Below are 19,310 nucleotides of genomic sequence, written 5' to 3'. Positions count from 1 at the left end.
CTGCAGCAGGTGTTACAGAAAATGAGCCAGACGAGGCTCATGCTACCTTATACAGGTAAAACTCAAACAATTTGAATATCGTGAAAAAGTGAAACCCATATATTATATAGATTCATTACAAATAGAGTGAAATATTTCATGTCTTTATATCTTACAGATAATGAAAACCAAAAATTAAGCGTCTCAGAAAATTAGAATATTACATAAGATCAATAAAAAAAGATAATTTAAACAGAAATGTCAGGCTTCTGAAAACGATGTTTAATGAACTCAATACTTGGTTGGGCCTTCTTTTGCATGAATTACTGCATTGATGTGGCGTGGAATGGAGCTTAGGTGTAATGGAAGCCCAGGTTGCTTTGACAGCGGCCTTCAGGTCATCTGCTTTGTTGGGTCTGGTGTCTGTCATCTTCCTCTTGACAAAGATCATTCGGGGTTTGCTGGCGAATCAAACACAGTACCACCATGGTCATTGAACCAGCTTTTGGTATCTTTGGCAGGTGCATAGTCCTGCTGGAAAATGAAATCAGCATCTCCTTAAAGCTTGTCAGCAAAAGGAAGCATGAAGTGCTCTAAAATTTCCCAGAAAGGCTGCGTTGACTGTGGACTTCAGAAAACACAGTGGACCAACACTAGCCAAAATCATCACTAAATGTGAAAACTTCACACTGGACTTCAAGCAACATGGATTCTGTTCCTCTCCACTGTTCCTCCAGACTCTGGGACCTTGATTTCAAGTAAAATGCAACATTTACTTTCATCTGAAAAGAGGACTTTGCTCCTATGTCTTTTCTGAAGTCCATAGTAAACGCAGCCATGTACCAGGAAATGTTACAGTACTTCATGCTTCCTTCTGCTGAAAAGCTTTATGGAGATGCTGATTTCATTTTCCAGAAAGACTTGGCACCTGTCCACACTGCCAAAGGTACCAAAAGCTGGTTCATGCATGATGGCACTGTGCTTTTATGGCCATCAAACCCGCCTGACCTGAACACCATATAGAGAATCTATTAGGTATTGTCAAGAGGAAGATGAGAGACACCAGATCCACCAATTTTATAAGGCCACTATCAAAGCAACCTGGGCTTCCAATACACCAGAGAAGTGCCACAGGTCGGTTGCCTCCATGCCACGCCACATTGATGCAGTAATTCGTGCAAACGGAGGCCCAACCAAATATTGAGTGCATAGAAATGAACATACTTTTCAGAAGTCTGACATTTCTGTTTAAAATATCCTTTTTTTATTGATCGTATGTAACATTCTGATTTTCTGAGACGCTGAATTTTGGGTTTTCCTAATCTGTAAACCATAATCAATTTTTTTAAGAAATAAAGGTTCAAAATTCTACGGAGCCGCTGAAGGGACATTGGTGGAAAAAAAACAGAAAACTTTCTCGTGCTTACATTATGTATGGGAAGAAACCCGGTGGCCTTGCTCATGTCTGTATGATATTAATAAGAGTGATCGTGGTATTCGTTGACGAATCGGTTATTTCATAAGCTCGTATAGTGTTTGTCCATTGTCCTACAGACCGGCAGACAGCGTTTGAACAACGCGCTGAAAAGCGTCGATCCACCTGCGCGCATAAAATGAAAAGCTTGCATGTGTTAAATACACGAAGCTTCTTCCCATACATGATAGACTAAGCAGTAATATTATTTGACTCCTAAGCTGTGTAATGAATTTAGTCTTTTAAAAGTTACTGCCTTCATTTATTAATACACGTTGTGCATGTTTTACATCAGACGTTTTAAAATATCCCCTCCCAACTGCATAGACGTACCTATTTATTTCTAATTAATCTACATTTCATTTAAACTGGTGCCATCTAAAGGCCTTTTTATGCATAACAGGCACACACTAACTCGTGAGCACGCAAAAAGTTTCTCGAGCGCACGAGATACTTTCCCGTGCTCACGAGATACTGTCGCGTGCTCACGAGAAACTTTCGCGTGCGCATGAGATACTTTCGCTTGCGCACGTTTTTCCACCAATGTCCCTTCAGCGGCTCCGTACCCTTCAGCGGCTCCATAAAATTCAAATATTTCTCTCTATGTGTAATGCATCTATATAATATATGGGTTTCACTTTCTAAAATGAGTGACAAAAAAAATATTAATCTTTTTCATGATATATATTTTTTCTCCCTAATCACTCACAATGGTGTCCCACACTCTGTTTGTCGGTCTATTATAGTTTCTGCTGATAACCCCATGACTAGTTCATGTAATTTTTTTAAGAAATTCAAAAACAATACAATAAGCTTTCCTTGTGTCCCTAGAGTATTTGTGCAGAGATTTACAAAATGTAAAAAAAAACGTTCTCATTGACCTTCATTTAAATAATAATCAAATATTAGATAAATGAGCTCTAATTTTCAACTACAGTATTAATATGAACGTTTTATTTTCAAACAATGAGTATAGTTAGAAACATTTTTATTACAAATATATTTAGTTGTTGTTTATTTATTGCCTATTTATGTTACTCACAATTCATGTTATATTAAAATAAATGAATTTTAAGTTAATTTCCTGATATTTTTTATTTATTTATTTTTGTATAGTATAGGGGTGATATCTCAAATCTTGCCTAGGGCACCGACAGAGGCTGGGCCGGCCCTGTGTGTGGTGAATCAATAAATGAGGGAGAAATGGAGAGATAACATATACTACAATGTTCATACTTGTTTTAGATGATAAGAAATGAGAACTCCTGACAAGCCTTGTGAAAGTCAGGCTAGAGACACTGCCAGCAATCTATAAGTGAAGCGGGTGCTTGATAAAACTTCACAGATGTCCATTGTTAATTCTTGAAGTTAACTATCAATGTCAATAATAAACTCTTAAGTGTGACCCAGTGTGTGAAAACTAGGCTAGGAATCTAGTTATTAGTGACAAGCATCAAAGTTTGAAAATCTTTTTATTTTAATATGATTTACTGTAAGTCTTTGATATATAGATATATAGTTGGTTGCCCTGCTGAAATAATAATAGAACCCTCCCCAAAACACAATAGATGCTGATTTGCCTATTGCATTTAAGGCATTTTTTATATTTTGTAATAGAAAAAATGGTGGGACAATGGGTATTTTAATGGAAACTACTAGAATTCATGTAATACTATTTTAAGCAGGGTTTATGTAGAAGAAGTAAACCAAAAATAAATGACTTTGTAGCTCTGTTTTCACATGGATCACTAACGTGCAATGAAAATTTCCTGCTGATAAAACCTGTGCTTTAGGGATTGTTGACATTTACCATCTAAGGCTAAATGTGACTCTTAACTGACTGATTTAGACTGTGATTAACAAAACCAACAAGTCCCCCCAGCTGTCATTGGCTATTGAAATCTTGCCTACAATAAATCTTTCAGAATGCCCTTGATTATATATAGAGGCTTATGCATTCGTGAGTATGGTGGTGCTCATGGGTTGTCGATCTGGGACGGAATCGTAGGCTGGCTGGGGGAATCAGAGTATACTCATTACAAAAACAAGACTACACCACTGCTAACACCTCCCCTCCCCGTTCCCCCATAACGCCAATGAATGTACAGTGTGGCTACAGAATAATCTTTTGACCTTTTGTTTTGTCATGAAAGACTCCCACCCATTGATGCATTAGCTATATATGAAGTCCGAAAAGGGTTTTTCACTGTGCTTTTGTTACTTATTCTATTTATGTGTTATGGCTTTTGCCGCAGCCCAAGCATGTGTAACTGCATGTCCCTTTGTTTTGCAATACTAACAACGAGCCATATGAGACGGATCATCAATGGCTTTTTCCCCCCATTACGACAGGTCGTGCCCATACTTGAGTTCAGTTGAGTTCAGTAAATATAAGAGGCATTTGTCAGTCCCCGGGGATTATCTTCGGGTCCCCTTCCCGCGTCCGCCGTGGGGGAAGGGAGATGCACAAGGCAGAAGCAGAGTTTGCTGTCTGTTACTTCATGCGTCTGTTGTGTTTGGAGTTTGTTGATAGAGCGGCGCACTGCTGACGTTTGTTTGTTTTGCAGGCCTTTGCCTGTCCTGGCACTCAGAGAGGCGGCGGGTACAGCCTGTAACTTTGCCTGGCATACAAGCTTCAATTTCCTTCTTGCTCTTTACTTCAAAATACTTTTCTTCGTTAACACAGAAACTGTTTGTTTTACAATTGTAAAGTTTTCTAGATGTTTAATTGGTTTGTTCCAATTTGTCTTAAGACAAACCTGAGTTGCAGAGGTGGAAGATTTCACTTAAACACTGTGATAATGAGTTATGATAATGTCATCAAAGCATGATAAATTGACAAGTAATATTTCAAGGACTCTGCCCATAAAAAAATAGATATGTTAAGTACAAACCTACATTGATGGGTAATAAGACCAAGACAAACATAGCTTGTCTTTTTGTCGCTTTAAAAAAAAGATCGATTTTGGAGAAAAGTAATCTTTCACCCAATAGATCACTACATGAAGCCTATAGCTGTCTTAAAGCAAAGGCTCATCTGCCTCAATCCCAAGGGCTATATTGTGGTATTTGACCTTATAACAAATGTATCAACACAGTTTGTCTTTTGTGAATCACCATGAGATGAATTTGCTCTCATCTTCCCTTTTTCTTGGTATAGCCTCACACTAATGCTCCAGGTAAAAGATGACAGAGGATACTCTTTGCTCTTGTGATTTATGTTCAACATTTCGTGGTAGACTTGAACTTGTCAAATAACTGAACTTGTAAATAAGGATGTTTAGGTTGCCCTAAGCAAAGTCAGCCTTGTTTAATTTCTTCCTCTTTTTATAAGAACAAATAGTCACAATTGTAAAAATAGATTCTGCTTATTTTTTGCTAACATTGTGAACATTGTCATTAATGAGTGGGGATGACAGACAACAAGAGCTTATTTCCTAACTGACCTAACTGACTTGTGCTGCAAATCAGTGTTATAGAATGTGATATAGGAGGACTCCAAAAAACTAGCTTCTTTACTCACTGAGGCCTATTGAAAATTGCTTCTTTGCATTAAACACAATGTAGTTTGCATTAGAGAATGCTTTCATGCATTAACTGTTCGGCACAGTGTTGAATCTCATTTCGACTTTAGAAGGAAGGTCTGTCTTCTTACACGAAGATGCGGTAAGTATTTTTAGCTTCCTGCTTTATTCCTGTTAACTGTCACATTTTCCTGAGGCGATTTACTGTAAATGTTTAGTGAGCTGAGAACTTTAAAAATAATATAAAAATCTCATTAAATGTCAGTTCTGTTTTCTATGGACAAACTGCTGTGCAGATGTCTTATAATGTTAAAAATAAAAGTGGTGCTTTAATGATTACAGCTCAATACATAAAGTGTAGTACATTATTCGAATTAAAACAAGGTTTCCTGTTATTGTTGCTGATATGTGGAATTGTTTGTGGAACGATAGACCTGAGAAACGGAACATGACGTGTTTCAGAGTTTAAGTGGTCAATGAACCTCAAAGTATCTGCAGATGTTTCCTTTCCACACTAATAAATTGACTAGCGTGGCAGTTTCAGATGGGCTACATGTATTCTCAGTAGCCTAATTTTGGACTCAGATTTGAACAACTGTGCCCACAGAAAAACACATTTTCATTTCATTCAATACAATGGACATAATATCAAACACCAGAAACAGATTTTGTTTTTTTACATCTGTGTTATGATGAAGTATTGTAAAACTTTGAAATACGTATCAAATATATTTATATAAATATATTAAATATAGAAATATAGAAATATGAATTAGAAAAACAACAAGAACGTTCTCAAATAACAGTTTGATTAAGATTATTATTAATATATAATAATCATTACAATCAGTCATCATTACGAACAGTCATTTATTTATTCCACAGATGGAGTTCAAATAAGATGCTAAAATTATATAAAAGAAATATTTTTGTTGCATAATATCACTTCATCAATATTGTATACTGTTGCACTGATCATTGAGAAAACAGATTATAAATAAGTCTCATGTCATGGCCTTAGTTTGCCCACTGGGACCATTGTGAGAAAAAGAGAAGACCCCTTCTGTGTTTTTAGTGTGAGCAGTTCTTGGCATGCTATAGGTTACGGTTACATAAATGTGTTGATGCTGGTGGTAGTAAAATAATATGCACTATAAGTGAACTTGTGGCTTCTCTACGTCGTGACATCACTTGAAACTGCAATGCTGTCGCTTTTATAAGGCAGCTCACTCAAGCGACCACTGGACAATTACAAGATGATCTCAGGACCTGTTTAGAAAAGCCATTGAATATATATATAGCAGTCTTGATTGTTACATATCCAAGTGTGCACATGGGGAAATGTAAGTACAATTTCTAAATATATGCTGTGAAGATTTAAGATTTAAAGTCGATTTTGGTTCCGTATGCACATGTGACAGTTTTTATGAAAAATACTACAAATGGATTGATTAAAAAGTATTCTTGTAAGCGTGACACAGCGCATATTTTGACAAGTGACATAATTTGTCAATTGCTCAGTGTTTCTGCTTCATAAGCAGAATTTAGACGGATTGTTGATCATCCGTGTGATAATGACACAACATCACATTAAATATGACCTATTTTTAGACTTTGTTCAATAACTGGTCTTTTGATTGTCTCATAATATTGCAGGCTAATAGGTAGTAAGACTTTGTTACACAGTGGCCTAGTCATTTACTGGTTGTGGACGGAAATGATAAAAACAAATATATAAGACAACAAATATGTGTCAAAAAGTTTTATTTAAAAGAATTTGTATTCTTTACAATACATATATATGTAAAGAATAGATACAGATATTGATACAGTATTTAGACGGCACACTTAATTTCATCATAGTCCTACTAAACTAGTGGTTTTACTTACGATAGATCCTTTGGTGTGAATGTTTTGATGTATACCATTACAGTAAGCAGTCGCTCTTCGGAGCAACAAAAGTTTGATATGCAAAACTGTTCAATTGTCATCCTCCTGATAAAAAAAGTCTTCACAGCTGCATGGGTTCCTCTTTTTGATATTTTTAAATCCTGCTGTGCTTATATTGTGCAACCGTAATACATTGTGCTATATGTTTACACTTTTAGGATTTAAATTGTATTTCTGCTTGTGTCACAAATGCATTAATCCTAAACCATGTGAAAACTGTTGTTCAACTGTTTATATCATGCAAAATAACAATCTAGCTTATGTTTATGTAAAAAAAGGCCAGAACGGTTTCAGGAAGGTTATATATTGCAGGTGGACAGTTTGGCAGACCAATGCATGTCATGAATCTGTGATTAATAGCACAGAACAGGCCAAATTCTGATTGTTTATTTGATGATTAAACATCGAGGACTTTTCCCGTAAGATGTAACAGTTGTTCTTGCACGATACCTTTCCTCAGAATGGGGTGTGGAGTGTGAGAGACTTTTATGCAAACAATGATCAGCAAACAGTGAAATCGCCATCAGATTTTATAACATCTTAGAACTGCTTTCAAGCATGTGTGACTCACAGAATGATTTATTGATGAGTCACAAATAGTGACTCACTTTTTAATTGATCAAATTATAGGTATTCATTAATGGAATGAACATTGTTTTCCCATTTGTGGCTAGAGAAAGTTTCCCACCTCAGGAACTAACTTTCACTTAGATTTCTTTTGTTTCTGTTGTTTTCGAATAAGGTTTAAGGACATTTGTTTGGCAATCATACATCACCAAACAATCACACCTCCTTGGGTACACAGTGCTCGCTGCTCGAAGATTTTCTTTACAATTCACTATTGAAGGGCAGCACACAGTGTTTGATGCCGTGCCATTTAACAACTGGACAGCTTAATTTATGTTTTTGTATAAAGCCAAAATGACTTAATTTACACTAGAAACATTTTCTTCTGGGGTGGTTTTCGGTGTTTTTAAAGTCCAAAGCAGATAAGAACTTTATGCAAATAACTGCACTGTTTTATACTATAATGCATATACAAAATTATAAACGCACCAAACATCCAATTTGTAATGTCTGAAACTATCAGATTTTTATATTGAATTTCTAGGAACTAAAGATTTTACTGGCAGTTTTGATGTATTTGTGTGTGCCTTTGGGACGGCTTGAAACAGATGCTTGACAGCCCCATTCTCACAATAAATCAATTATGTAGTCATCCAGTTTTTAGTGGGTCTGCAGAGGTTACATCCTAAGAAACGTTCAAAATATGTTTATTTTTTAACATGGAGAGACAAGTGAAGGAATTCACTCAGGGGGGTTTAGCACGACAACTGAGACGCAATTGAGCAATAGAGATATCATATCCATTCAAGGAAAGTCAGAATCAGGTGGATTTTTGATGTGTGGAATGCGGTTACAGTGCTTAAGGTAAGACTTTGGAGTGGGATTTGTTGAATTTAATTTTTTATTTTAGTGTCCCTCGGGCTTAACATGGCCACGCTCATCCCTAATAACTTTTTAAGTAAACTTTTATGCTTTAGATAAGACCATACAAAAGGTAACAGGGCTCCAGGTAAAGTGATACGAGTTGTCTGACTGAAACCTTCAACACCTTTTGCCACACCTTATTTATTTTGGCATGAACCTAAAATTCTTAAAATTTTTAAAGAGTCTTTAAGTTGAAAAAGAAGAATATTTCAGTACAAAGTCACGAGACGCTCTTACATCTGCCATGTTGTCTGAACCGCTTCATCAGATGCATCTGCATCCAAGCCGTACCAGGGAGTGAGAGTCAAAGACCCCGTCAAGGAGCTGCTTCGCAGAAAGCGAGGAAACGGAACGAGACCGGCCCCCCTCACCACCACAGTAGGAACCGCACCCCACGCAAACCCACACGTGCATGCACACTCAATAAGCAGCTCACGTTTTTTATTACTAAAACTGCCCCCTAACATGATCTTATTCATTGTGTATTCAAGTCTTAGCTTGCTGTTTGTTCTTTATTTAATCCATCCAATGCACAATGGAGATATCCAAATGTGAGGCTGAAAAGGAGGTAATGAAATAAAAGAGTGTATGAATTAGAAGACCTTGGGTTGTAAAGAGACAGCTCTGTGTAATTGTTTGAGAGCGGACATTTGGTTAGTGTCACTTATTTGCCATTGTTATGTGAAAATAAAGAGCGGGGGCCTGGACAAATGTAGGGGTTCTTGAATGTGTCCATACTTTGTAAGCCATGCTACTGAGCATCTTTGTGCTCTCACTATACTGTAGGTCACTTCAGGTTATTGCACCCGAAAAAGAAAAGAGATACATAATTTATTCACCCTCAAGTTGTTCCAAATCTGTATACATGTTTTTGTTCTGATGAACACAGGGAAAGATATTTGGAAGAATGCTTGTAACCAAGCAGTTCTGGTCCACCATTGACTATCATAGTAGATCATTTTATACAATGGTAGACAAAAGTACCACAGAGCTGTTTGCTTTCATACATTCTACAGAATATCTTATTTTGTGGACAACAGAACAAGGAAATGTGTAAAGCGATTTTTCATACTATCCGTATCAAGAACCGTTTGGGTATATCATTCTTCCAACCCTCTTTCTCTGTGTTCATCAGAACAAATAAATTTATACAGATTTCGAACTCACTTGAAGGTAAATAAGTAAATAGTGACAGAAGTTTCAATTTTGGATGAACTAGCCATTTCAGGGGTCAAAGAGATAAAGGATCCTTGAGAAGAAGAGAAGGAGAAATGTATAAAAAATACATTACATTATGAACCATCTTTGTCTCTGTCACGTTTAACAAAAATGGCTTTCAGACTTCCTTTGATTTAGACAAAAGCTGCTTTCCAGTGGTTGAAACTCCAAGGTCATGGGTTCGATCCCAGGGATTGCACATACCTATAAACAAATTTAAAGTAGAATGCTATGTAAGTCACTTTGGATATAACCGTATTCCAAATGCTTAAATGTAAATGTATTTATGAACCCTTTCATGCCTTTATGACAACCCATCATTTTTATGTATATTTTTCATAAATATGATAAGATTGACCGAAGTGCTATACAATACATCAAATAAAAAGCTGAAATGAAATCATAAAAATCTGACCACAACTGCATTTTGCATTTTAGGTCTTTAAGATCTATCTTTCTTGCTCCTTAAAATATTATAATATTTTGAATTTTATTTACAGCATTGTTTTGAGATTTGTCTTAATATAGACCTGGTTGAAAAAAATGAGCATCACTGACCCAAAGTGTGGTATTACTGGGCATTACTGAGTGCAGAAAGACAGGATTACAGAGATTCAAACTCTAAGGGGGATTTTGGTTTTATATAATCCAGGTGTTTTTCTGTGTCAGTTAAACTATTCCCCTATACAGCCAGAGGGCTGGGCAGAGGGCCTATGCAAATCAGTTTGTAGACATGCCAAGAGGCTTGCCTACCAACCTTCTAATTGTACCTGACAACACATAAAAACATAAACACACAGTAGCCTCGTTCGCACATTAAATTCACATAAAAAGTAAAAAATAATTACTGAAAAGCGAGAGTAATTATTAAAAGCTTTCAACTGTGGAAAGACTGAAAAAATAGATACCCCATTAGATTTCAAAACACCAACATCTATATTGTACCGCTTGAGGTTTCTGTACAAAGCTAGTCACCAGAAGCCAATAACACTTGAGTTTCTAATTGCTCTCCAAGTAGCCCTACAGACATGATTAAAACCCCAAACGACATCTAGATCATCTCTTATCTGCTTCTGTTACTTTAGGTTATCTGTAAACCAGCCCCTGCACGTGGTCTCTGCCAGAGCCGTCGAAAGCAGAGTTACGACACTCGCATAAACGTCCGTTGGAAGAATCGAATACGGAAGTAACTCGTGGCATGGAATAGTTTCAAACACTGAATTAAAGTCCATTGATTTTAATGTCTCCCAAACTCTTTTCCTGTACACTTAGTGAAATAAGGGCATGTTTTTATATTCTAACATAAATGGCTGCTATACATGTAGTCAACGTAGAATTCAGTGTACACAATGTGCCAATATATTTAGCTAAATGTTTGCAAATATAGTTGCTGTTGTCTGTCCCGCTAAAATCCATTCACATGGATTTGTTTAAAAACTATTGAGCGCTCCATGAACCACGTGACCACACGGTGGTGAGATCGAGTGTCATAACTCTGTTTTTGGAGGGTCTCTTCCCTGCGATTTCATTCAACACCACTCTCTCTCTGTTTGAGAGGCAAGTTTATAAGCAGCTCTCTCATTGTTGCGCTGGGGGCCACAGCAGGATACGCCTTGATCCAATCTACCAGGTGTGGGTCTGAGACAAAAGTCCCTGTCGTCGTTTTAGGTGAAATTTTAGTGGAACCACTTGTTCTGACATGCAAATAATTTTGAAAATGAATCGTATTAATTGTTCTTGATGGTAGTAAACCTTTAGACTATCTGTTTAGAAGTTGACTATTTCTCAGACTAATGGCTGGACACCTGTGAAACAACTTTTTTTTGTATTTCGCAAACTTAATCTCAACCCATAATATGCACAAAGTTCACATCATGTATGCAAAAGAGCACTGAAGACTCTTGACTGTCTTTGTGGGGTCAAGTGTTGGATTTGCAGAACATCTTTGCGAAGATGTGCGAAGTTGACAGTTGTTTAAACGAAAGTTTGTAACCGTGTAGTCGACCTAGTCTAAAACGAAGAATGGCCCAGAAGGCGGTCCAAAATCTTTGCGTAGGGCCTATGTATTACATTTTAAAGACTTAATAATATAGGCTATTAATCGAATTGTTCATATCCAATGTCTAATGTAGCTAAAACAGCAATATGTGTTCCACTTTCCTTACTTTATGATCATTAATATTTCTGCATTTGCTGATGCGTCAACCCAGACAGGATCGTTTTAGCGGCTGCACGAAGTGACGCGATGAGCATTTGTTTGCTTTGGCTGGTCTGTGCCTAGCTTTAAAATATGTAGACTGTGCGAAATCAATTTTATTTCACCTTTAAGTGAGTATTTTTGGACTCTACAATTTAAATACATTTTAGTGATCAAATTAAATACAATTTTAGTAGAATTGTGTTTATAACACTGAAATCATAAAACATAAAATATTTAACAAAAATTAATTAAGATCTTAAAAAGGAAAGTTTCATTATTTGTTGTTTTAAATGATGTTGAATGAATTATGTGGCAATTAAAGTAGCCTTCAAGTTATAATTAGGGAAATCAACAAGGTGAAATCATCTAATAATCAATCTTTCATAAAATTAAAATATGAATATATGGCTATTTAATATTAAGTAATTGTTAACATAACTGTGTGTAGCTTTAGATCTTTATCTACTTTTTCGTTTTATGCATGCATTCCGCGCTTTCGTCCGCATTTGCGGCATCGCGTCAATAACATCCCAATGTGGTTACTCCAGTGAAATTATTTTTATGCCACTTTGATATGACATTGTGTGTAATGTTTTCGTGTAATCTACTTTTTCAATGTCGACCAGTAGGAGCTTACCGTTTAAACGACTAGTCGATTAGTCTCGCAAATCCCTAACTAAAAGACATCGCTTCAGTAGGCTAACGGTTATAAATTTAGTTGGGTTCCTGAGATTTGATTCCTTTGCAGAATCTACTAAATCTCAATAATAAAAGTGCATTTTTATGTAGAACTGCCCGAATTATCACAATCACCCCACCGTTTAAAAACAGCCACATTGGAAAGTTTACATGCCCTTGCTTTTTAGTACAGAATGTTTAAATTATTGTGTTTGCATTTAATTTTAAATTTACGCATTTGGTAGACACTTTTATCCTAAGTGACTTACATTGGATAATACATTTTATTTATGAGAATGTGCAATCTATGGGTTCCACCCCATGATCTTGGTGTTGTATGATTTTTGTTCATGCCTTCCATGACAAATTGCTTTATACATGTCTTCGTTCTGTTGAACATAACATTTAATATTTTGAAGAATGTAGAACATCAAACTGTTCTGGGGCACTTTTGACATTGTCATTTTTCCTATGTTAGTCAATGGTGGCCAAAAACTTTTTGGACAAGCATTCTTCCAGATATATTTATCTGTGTTCATTATGACAAAGAAATTTATTTAGATATAGAGAGTGAGTAAATGAAGACAGTATTTATTTTGGGTGAACTGTCTCTTTAAGAGTTGAGGTATATGTTAAGGAGTCTGTTTAACTATTAAGCTGAATGATCAATATCGATTGTTATTATTTCTATTAAAAAGTAATGGCATTCAGAAGTTACATTAAAGTGAACATAAAAATAAAATAAACTTAAAGTGTTGCCAATATATTTAACCAAAGTAATGTGCATAAATATGTGTTGTTTTCAGTACAATACTTCCTAAAATTCCAATCAAAGATTGTAAAACAAAGTCCAAAGATTTCCATGACTCCAGTCACTATACCCGCAGGTAGAAAACATCTCATATTTTAAATTTATTTGTAAACCGATGAGAAAGATGTTTATGGTCTGCATGTACTCACCATTCTCTAAACCCGTATGACTGGCAGAAAAATAAAATAAAATATAAGCAGCAAAAGGTTAGTAACTGAAAGCCTCAGTCAATATTTACTTTCACTGTGTGAAATAAGAAATAACAGTGACATTCTCAACTTTTGTTCCTTGTGGTCCAAAGAAATGGAGTCAGCAGGGTCAGTAAATGATTCATTGCTGGATGTGGGCCTGCAATCTCTTTAATAAATTAAGTGTACTACTGTAAAAGATATAAAAATGATACTGATACACATTTTCTCTGTACTGGTTTCCAGATGATGGTTGCCAACAACACTTTGCCTTCATACACACATGCTGGTAAGTAACATGTAAATGTTTAGTTACTTTGTTTGTTAAGAAATGCATTCATGCTGCATTTCTGTTCTGACAGGGACTTTCACAGAAGCCACTCAGACTGGCCTCAATGATTCGGTGATGGATGTCGGGGGGCTCTGCACTGGATGGATCGCCCAGACCACCAGCACGACTGCTCTACAGCCTCTAAGTCACTGGTCTCCAACAGACTGCCAACAGCAGGACCCCACCCTCCACTCCCACACGGCTGATATGTACGTTCAGCCGATCTGTCCCAGTTACACCGTGGTGGGCCCTTCCTCCATGTTTACCTTAGGACACACGCCTCTCTTCACCAACCTTGGGGTAAGTCACAAACCAAGGCACTGATATCTCTTAATGGCTGTCTTTCATATGTTGTTTTAATAGACGTTCATTAACCTCTTATCTTGTTCTTATTAGGCCGTGAGCACCTCCAACTCAACTCTGCCTCAGGTAGAGGTCCCAGACTTAACTTACATTCCATGGGCCCAGTCATTATCTACGATCTCTTGCCCCGTCATGCAGGCACCGTCAATGCCAACAGCACTATCTGGCCCCCAGCTCTTCCCTGTGCCCCTGACTTTGCCTGTATTCTCGCCAGAACCAGAGCAGGAAAAGCCCCCGCAGGCCCCTGAGGGGTCTCTAGCCCTTGAGAAACTGCTGGAAGAAGATGAGGGCCACAAAGAAACCTACATCTGCAACCCCTCACTGTTTTCAGAGGATATTTAGGATATTAATGCATTAGCATTTGTCCAGCTTCTTTTTTAATTTAGGGCGAGTGTAGATCAACAGTTGGGCAGTTGTTTAAGATAGTTTAAGATAATGTTTTAGCTGTTTTTGTTAAGCTGCAAATATCAAACCATGCTGTCTTATATAATAGCTTATTACAGTTTTTCTCAGTTGTTTTGTTGCATTTCTCAGATCATCTTTATCATTTACAAATCAGTACAGTGGGTGCACCCCTCTAGGAATTACTTGCCAGAACCTGAAACTTATCCTCTCAAAAGTAAATATTTATATCGAGTTTCTTAAAAGCAACCTGTGTGATTAGCAACATGTTGTTTTATCTAACAGTGGCCCTTTAAACTCTTAATGTCTTATGTAATAAATGAAGATGTATTCTGAGCATATGCTGGTTGACACATAAACCACACAGTACCATGTGTCTTATGTGAGACAGCAAAATTTTTGAAAACAAACTTTTAGTTTCTTATTTTATATCATTCATATTTATACTTAATATAAAATAGGGAAGAGATCCTCGTTGTAATTTTTTTTCTTAGGTTTTTGCTATTTCACACCATAGGACACATGTGCAGTTTATTTGTCAACTAAACCCGTATATAGTAGTGGCCAGAAGTAATGTCCAGGGGGAATTACTTCTGGCTTTACTTCTGGATAACCCCCAGGTTAGATAAAACCTTCATAATATAAGGACAAAACATGAGACACAAGGTATTTCAAACCACAGCATATCAATTAATATTCAAAGTAGCTGTTTATCCTCTCTTGTGGTAATGTCTTTGCACATGTTGTGTGTAATTTGCCAAGCATTCTTAAATTCCTCTCATAGCTGAGCTGTTGTCTATACTCTTGACAAACCCATATGCAACATGCATACAATTTTTATATACATATTTGATCAAATATTTAAATAAAGATCAAAGATGACAACTGTTCAAAGGTAGATATCACTTTTGGTCACTACGGTATTTTAATCATATGGGTATTCTCTCAACAGATATTGTTCTGGCTTTTGATGAAACTAGTAACTTTGTGTTAGCACCTGTTGTATTATTGCTCCTGTATGACATATCGCTTATTGCTCCCTGAACTCTCTGTAAGTCGCTTTGGATAAAAGCGTCAACTAAATGAGTAATGACTAAATGTAAATGTAATCAGCATGACAAAATACTGTATAGGAAACAGCAGATAACTGTATTGAAGATGAAGTTGAATAAGAAGCTTTGAGAATTTTAACCATGATCTGAGAAATTCTCCAATGCGACTAAAGACGAAATATGAACAAAATAACAAAAAAAACATGATTCGTTATACTAAATAAATGATACTGCAAAATGAAAATTCTGTCATTCTCTCATTCTAAAAATAAAATAAAAATTCTGTTATAATTTACTCACCTCTTTCCTCTTCTCATTTCAAACCGTCTGAATTTCTTGCTTCCTCAGAACACAAAATAATATATTTTGAAGAAAGTTTGTAACTGAACAGTGTTGGGACCCATTCACTTCTACTGTACACACACAAAACCAATGCAAGGGCATGGGTGCCAGTTACCAACATTCTTCAAAATATCTTCTTTTGTGTTTCACAGAAAAGTTATTAAGGTTTGAAATGACAAGACGATGTGTAAATTATGACAGAATTATTTTTTTTGGGTGAATTATCTCTTTAAGTGCTGCTCTTCCTTGTGTACAGTTAATGAAAACGTCAGTTTGAAAGCCACCAGTTTTCTGAATGTTGTAGAAATCCCCTATGCATGTTATCATTTATCTGTGTATTTTTCCTGTAGGCTCAGTTGTCTGTTAGGTTAACAAATCACTTAATGAGATGTTTGAACATGGGTCTGTTATTCCCTCGCTCTGCTTTTCAGATCTATCTTACATGTGATCTTTTTTCTTAAATAGCATGTGTCAATAAAGAAATGTGTCAAAGTTCATCTGTTTAAAGTACAAATGATTTTTACTCCAGACAACATTGGGACAACAAAACAGGGATGCTGTTTTTGTGTAGTGTCTATACAGTGGAGAAATATGATATGACGTTACACTCCCTGATCTTCCCTTCTGTAATGTTTATTATTCAAGTTCTTCTTAAAGATGACTCCAAGAGCGTAAAAAAACAGAACAGACCAAAACACTGACACATGAAACTTACGTGAGCATTACCTCTCACATACTTTGTGCCTGATTCCTGAGAACATAACGTGCTGTCAAGATGCATCTGTGTACCTTTAAGGTGCCTATGAATCTGGCCAACAGGATCCAGGGCATGTCTGCACAGATTCTGAGAGGGAAGGTGTGACTTTCAAGGAGAAGCAGGGAAAGACAGTGCTGGAGGGCGACAGTATTTGGCACAAAGCCCTGCAGAGAACCGAATGTGTGAGAAGTAAGCTGCAAGACATGTTACAATTGAATACCTGCTTAAATGACTTTCGATTACAGTCCATGTAGAATTGTGCACTGAACACCATTAACAAACTAGATGATGCATGCATTGTGTAGCACTTTCGAAAATAATCAGAATGGGGCGACGTTTTTACCATTTGCATTACGACACATTTTTTCTGGTTGGATGAATTAATCATGTTTGGCAAGCACATATTTTCCACATTAAATGAAATTTTCATATGTTCATGAATACACTGAAACCATGTCTGAAATCATAGCCGTTCCACGCTCCTCCTCTCAAATGACCGTTATTCATCCATGACAAAATAAGATCTCAGTCTTATAATTTCCTTGAAAAAAAAATGAAAACCCACCATTCTGGTTTTAAAGCGAGATAAATTCTGAAGACAAGGAGTCATGAGAAACCCGCAAATCTGTCAGTAGTAACTTTAGTGTTTAGGGGGAGCTCAGGGGGGTGTTTACAAGCATTCTTCCAAATATCTCTCTCTGTGTTCATCAGAACAAAGACATTTATACAGACTTGGAACAATTCAAGGGTAAGTAAATGATGACAGAATGGGCCAAGGGGGTAAACGTACAGATGTTATTTGTTTATGAGGGCACTTCATTACGGCCCAGAAAAGAATCCTGCAGTCAACAAATCATATTCAGGCGGACTACATTTATGGTTGATGTTAATGCAGCACTCCCAATTTGTTAATGGATCCTCTGTGGTCAAGCTGATGTCAGTCGGGTGCCTAAGGGTTAACAAAGCCACAGGTTAAGATATGGCAGTCACAACTGGAATATGTTTATGGGAGAGGTGGAGTAGAAGGCGGGTTTAAGAGTAATTAGGACTAAGGTCAGGTAAGGATTTGTGATGGTTTAGGTGAAGGAAGCCTAGTCTGAGTGTAGCGCAAAAGAAAGACAAAAGAGAAAAAAGTTATATAATGTGCATTGCCATCATGACATCTTACCAGGTTGTCTCTCACCTGCCATTAGCAGATGTTACACTGATCAGTTGATAACAGACGTCTTTCAACATTGACCTTTCCATAAATTTTAAGTGCTGTAATATATTTCCCACTTAAGAGACATTGTCATTTAGAAGGGTCATTAACACAGAATGGGTCACATATAGAGTACATTAAATTAGAAATGTACGCGCATATAAGATAAATATCCTTGAAAATAAAACAACAGGTCTAGACAATCCACTTTGGCAAAGTGTCTATGAAAAAAACCTAATACCAACACTTGAGAAATGTATTAGGAGAAAGCAGAAAGTGGCATGCAACTACTTGCCCTCGGTTTCTGTCAGAACAGAGCAGACTTATACAAAGAAAAACACTACTGTGGGTGATATGCCACACAAATTGATTACCACTAACTAGTAAAACTTCAAACAACCGAATCAATATTTAAGTGTAAAATAAATTCAGTTTAATAAGATTTTTAATCCTATTTGTTTCATTTACACTATTGCTTCTCCTGAATAGTCTACCCTCCCCGATACCTTTTTTTCCAGCCGAGTTTCTATTGGCAAGTCATACGAAATGAAAAAGCGCTTTTGAAAGGTGATAAAAACAATTGACCTACTGGTGACATGCATTTGCTTATCTTTTCAATCTTAGCCTTTCATTCCTTACATAACGAGAAAGTAATTTATGACGGTGTCATTCAGGAATGACCACGCATTAAAATCCATACTCGCAAAGCATACCATGGGATTGAAAAGTTCAAATACTTGTAGGTGGGTCAAAATATAATTTTTCCAGCAAAACAAGCTTCAATAAGAAACATTGAACTTCATAAATGGGAGTGTGAAATTCTTCAGATTTTCTTCGAGTCTTTTAAGCATGATATAAGGATATAATGTCATCATTACTTTAGTATCATTTAAATCAATCATTGCCTTTACTTGGTTTAGTTTAATTGTGTTTTCAATTTGCAACCAGAAAATGCTGATTGTATTTGTACATTGTAAATGATTGTACAGTGGCAAGAAAAAGTATGTGAACTTTTTTGAAAATGTGATCGGATCTTCATCTAATTTAAAGGTATTGACAAACAATGCATCTAAAAATAACAAAAAAATCTGATCTTTCATGCGTTTATTGAACAAACTCATTCAACATTTAAAATGGCCGTGGAAAAAGTAGGTGAACCCTTAGGAAAAATAACTGGTTGACCGCCCATTGTTGAGTAATTTCAGCCCATTCTACCTGGCAGAACTGCTTTATCTCAGTCATATTCTTGGGAAGTCTCAAATATATGGCCCTCTTCAAATCAATCCATAGGATCTCATGGGGTTGAGGTCTTGGCTCTGACTTAACCACTCCAAAAGGCAGATTTTGTT

General features: G+C 36.5%; 1 protein-coding gene across 3 annotated transcripts; it reads left to right on the top strand.

Moving 5' to 3' along the window:
• Positions 1 to 5,859: 5,859 nt before the first annotated feature.
• LOC130429056 (POU domain class 2-associating factor 1) lies at positions 5,860 to 15,956 on the top strand. 3 transcript variants are annotated; one of them, XM_056757422.1, is made up of 5 exons: positions 5,860 to 6,320; positions 8,687 to 8,796; positions 13,760 to 13,802; positions 13,888 to 14,144; positions 14,241 to 15,956. In XM_056757422.1, exons 1-5 carry the CDS (start codon positions 6,311 to 6,313, stop codon positions 14,547 to 14,549), a joined length of 729 nt encoding a protein of 242 aa, XP_056613400.1. In that variant the 5' UTR covers positions 5,860 to 6,310; the 3' UTR covers positions 14,550 to 15,956. The 3 variants fall into 3 exon arrangements, with proteins under 3 accessions (XP_056613400.1, XP_056613399.1, XP_056613401.1); XM_056757421.1 differs by having other exon boundaries at positions 5,865 to 6,320; positions 13,876 to 14,144; XM_056757423.1 differs by lacking the exon at positions 8,687 to 8,796 and having other exon boundaries at positions 5,866 to 6,320; positions 13,876 to 14,144.
• The last annotated feature ends 3,354 nt before the right edge of the window (positions 15,957 to 19,310 follow it).

The sequence above is a fragment of the Triplophysa dalaica genome, chromosome 9 (assembly GCF_015846415.1).
Source record: "Triplophysa dalaica isolate WHDGS20190420 chromosome 9, ASM1584641v1, whole genome shotgun sequence".
NCBI lineage: Eukaryota > Metazoa > Chordata > Actinopteri > Cypriniformes > Nemacheilidae > Triplophysa > Triplophysa dalaica.
This window is presented reverse-complemented; position numbering and strand designations above follow the sequence as displayed.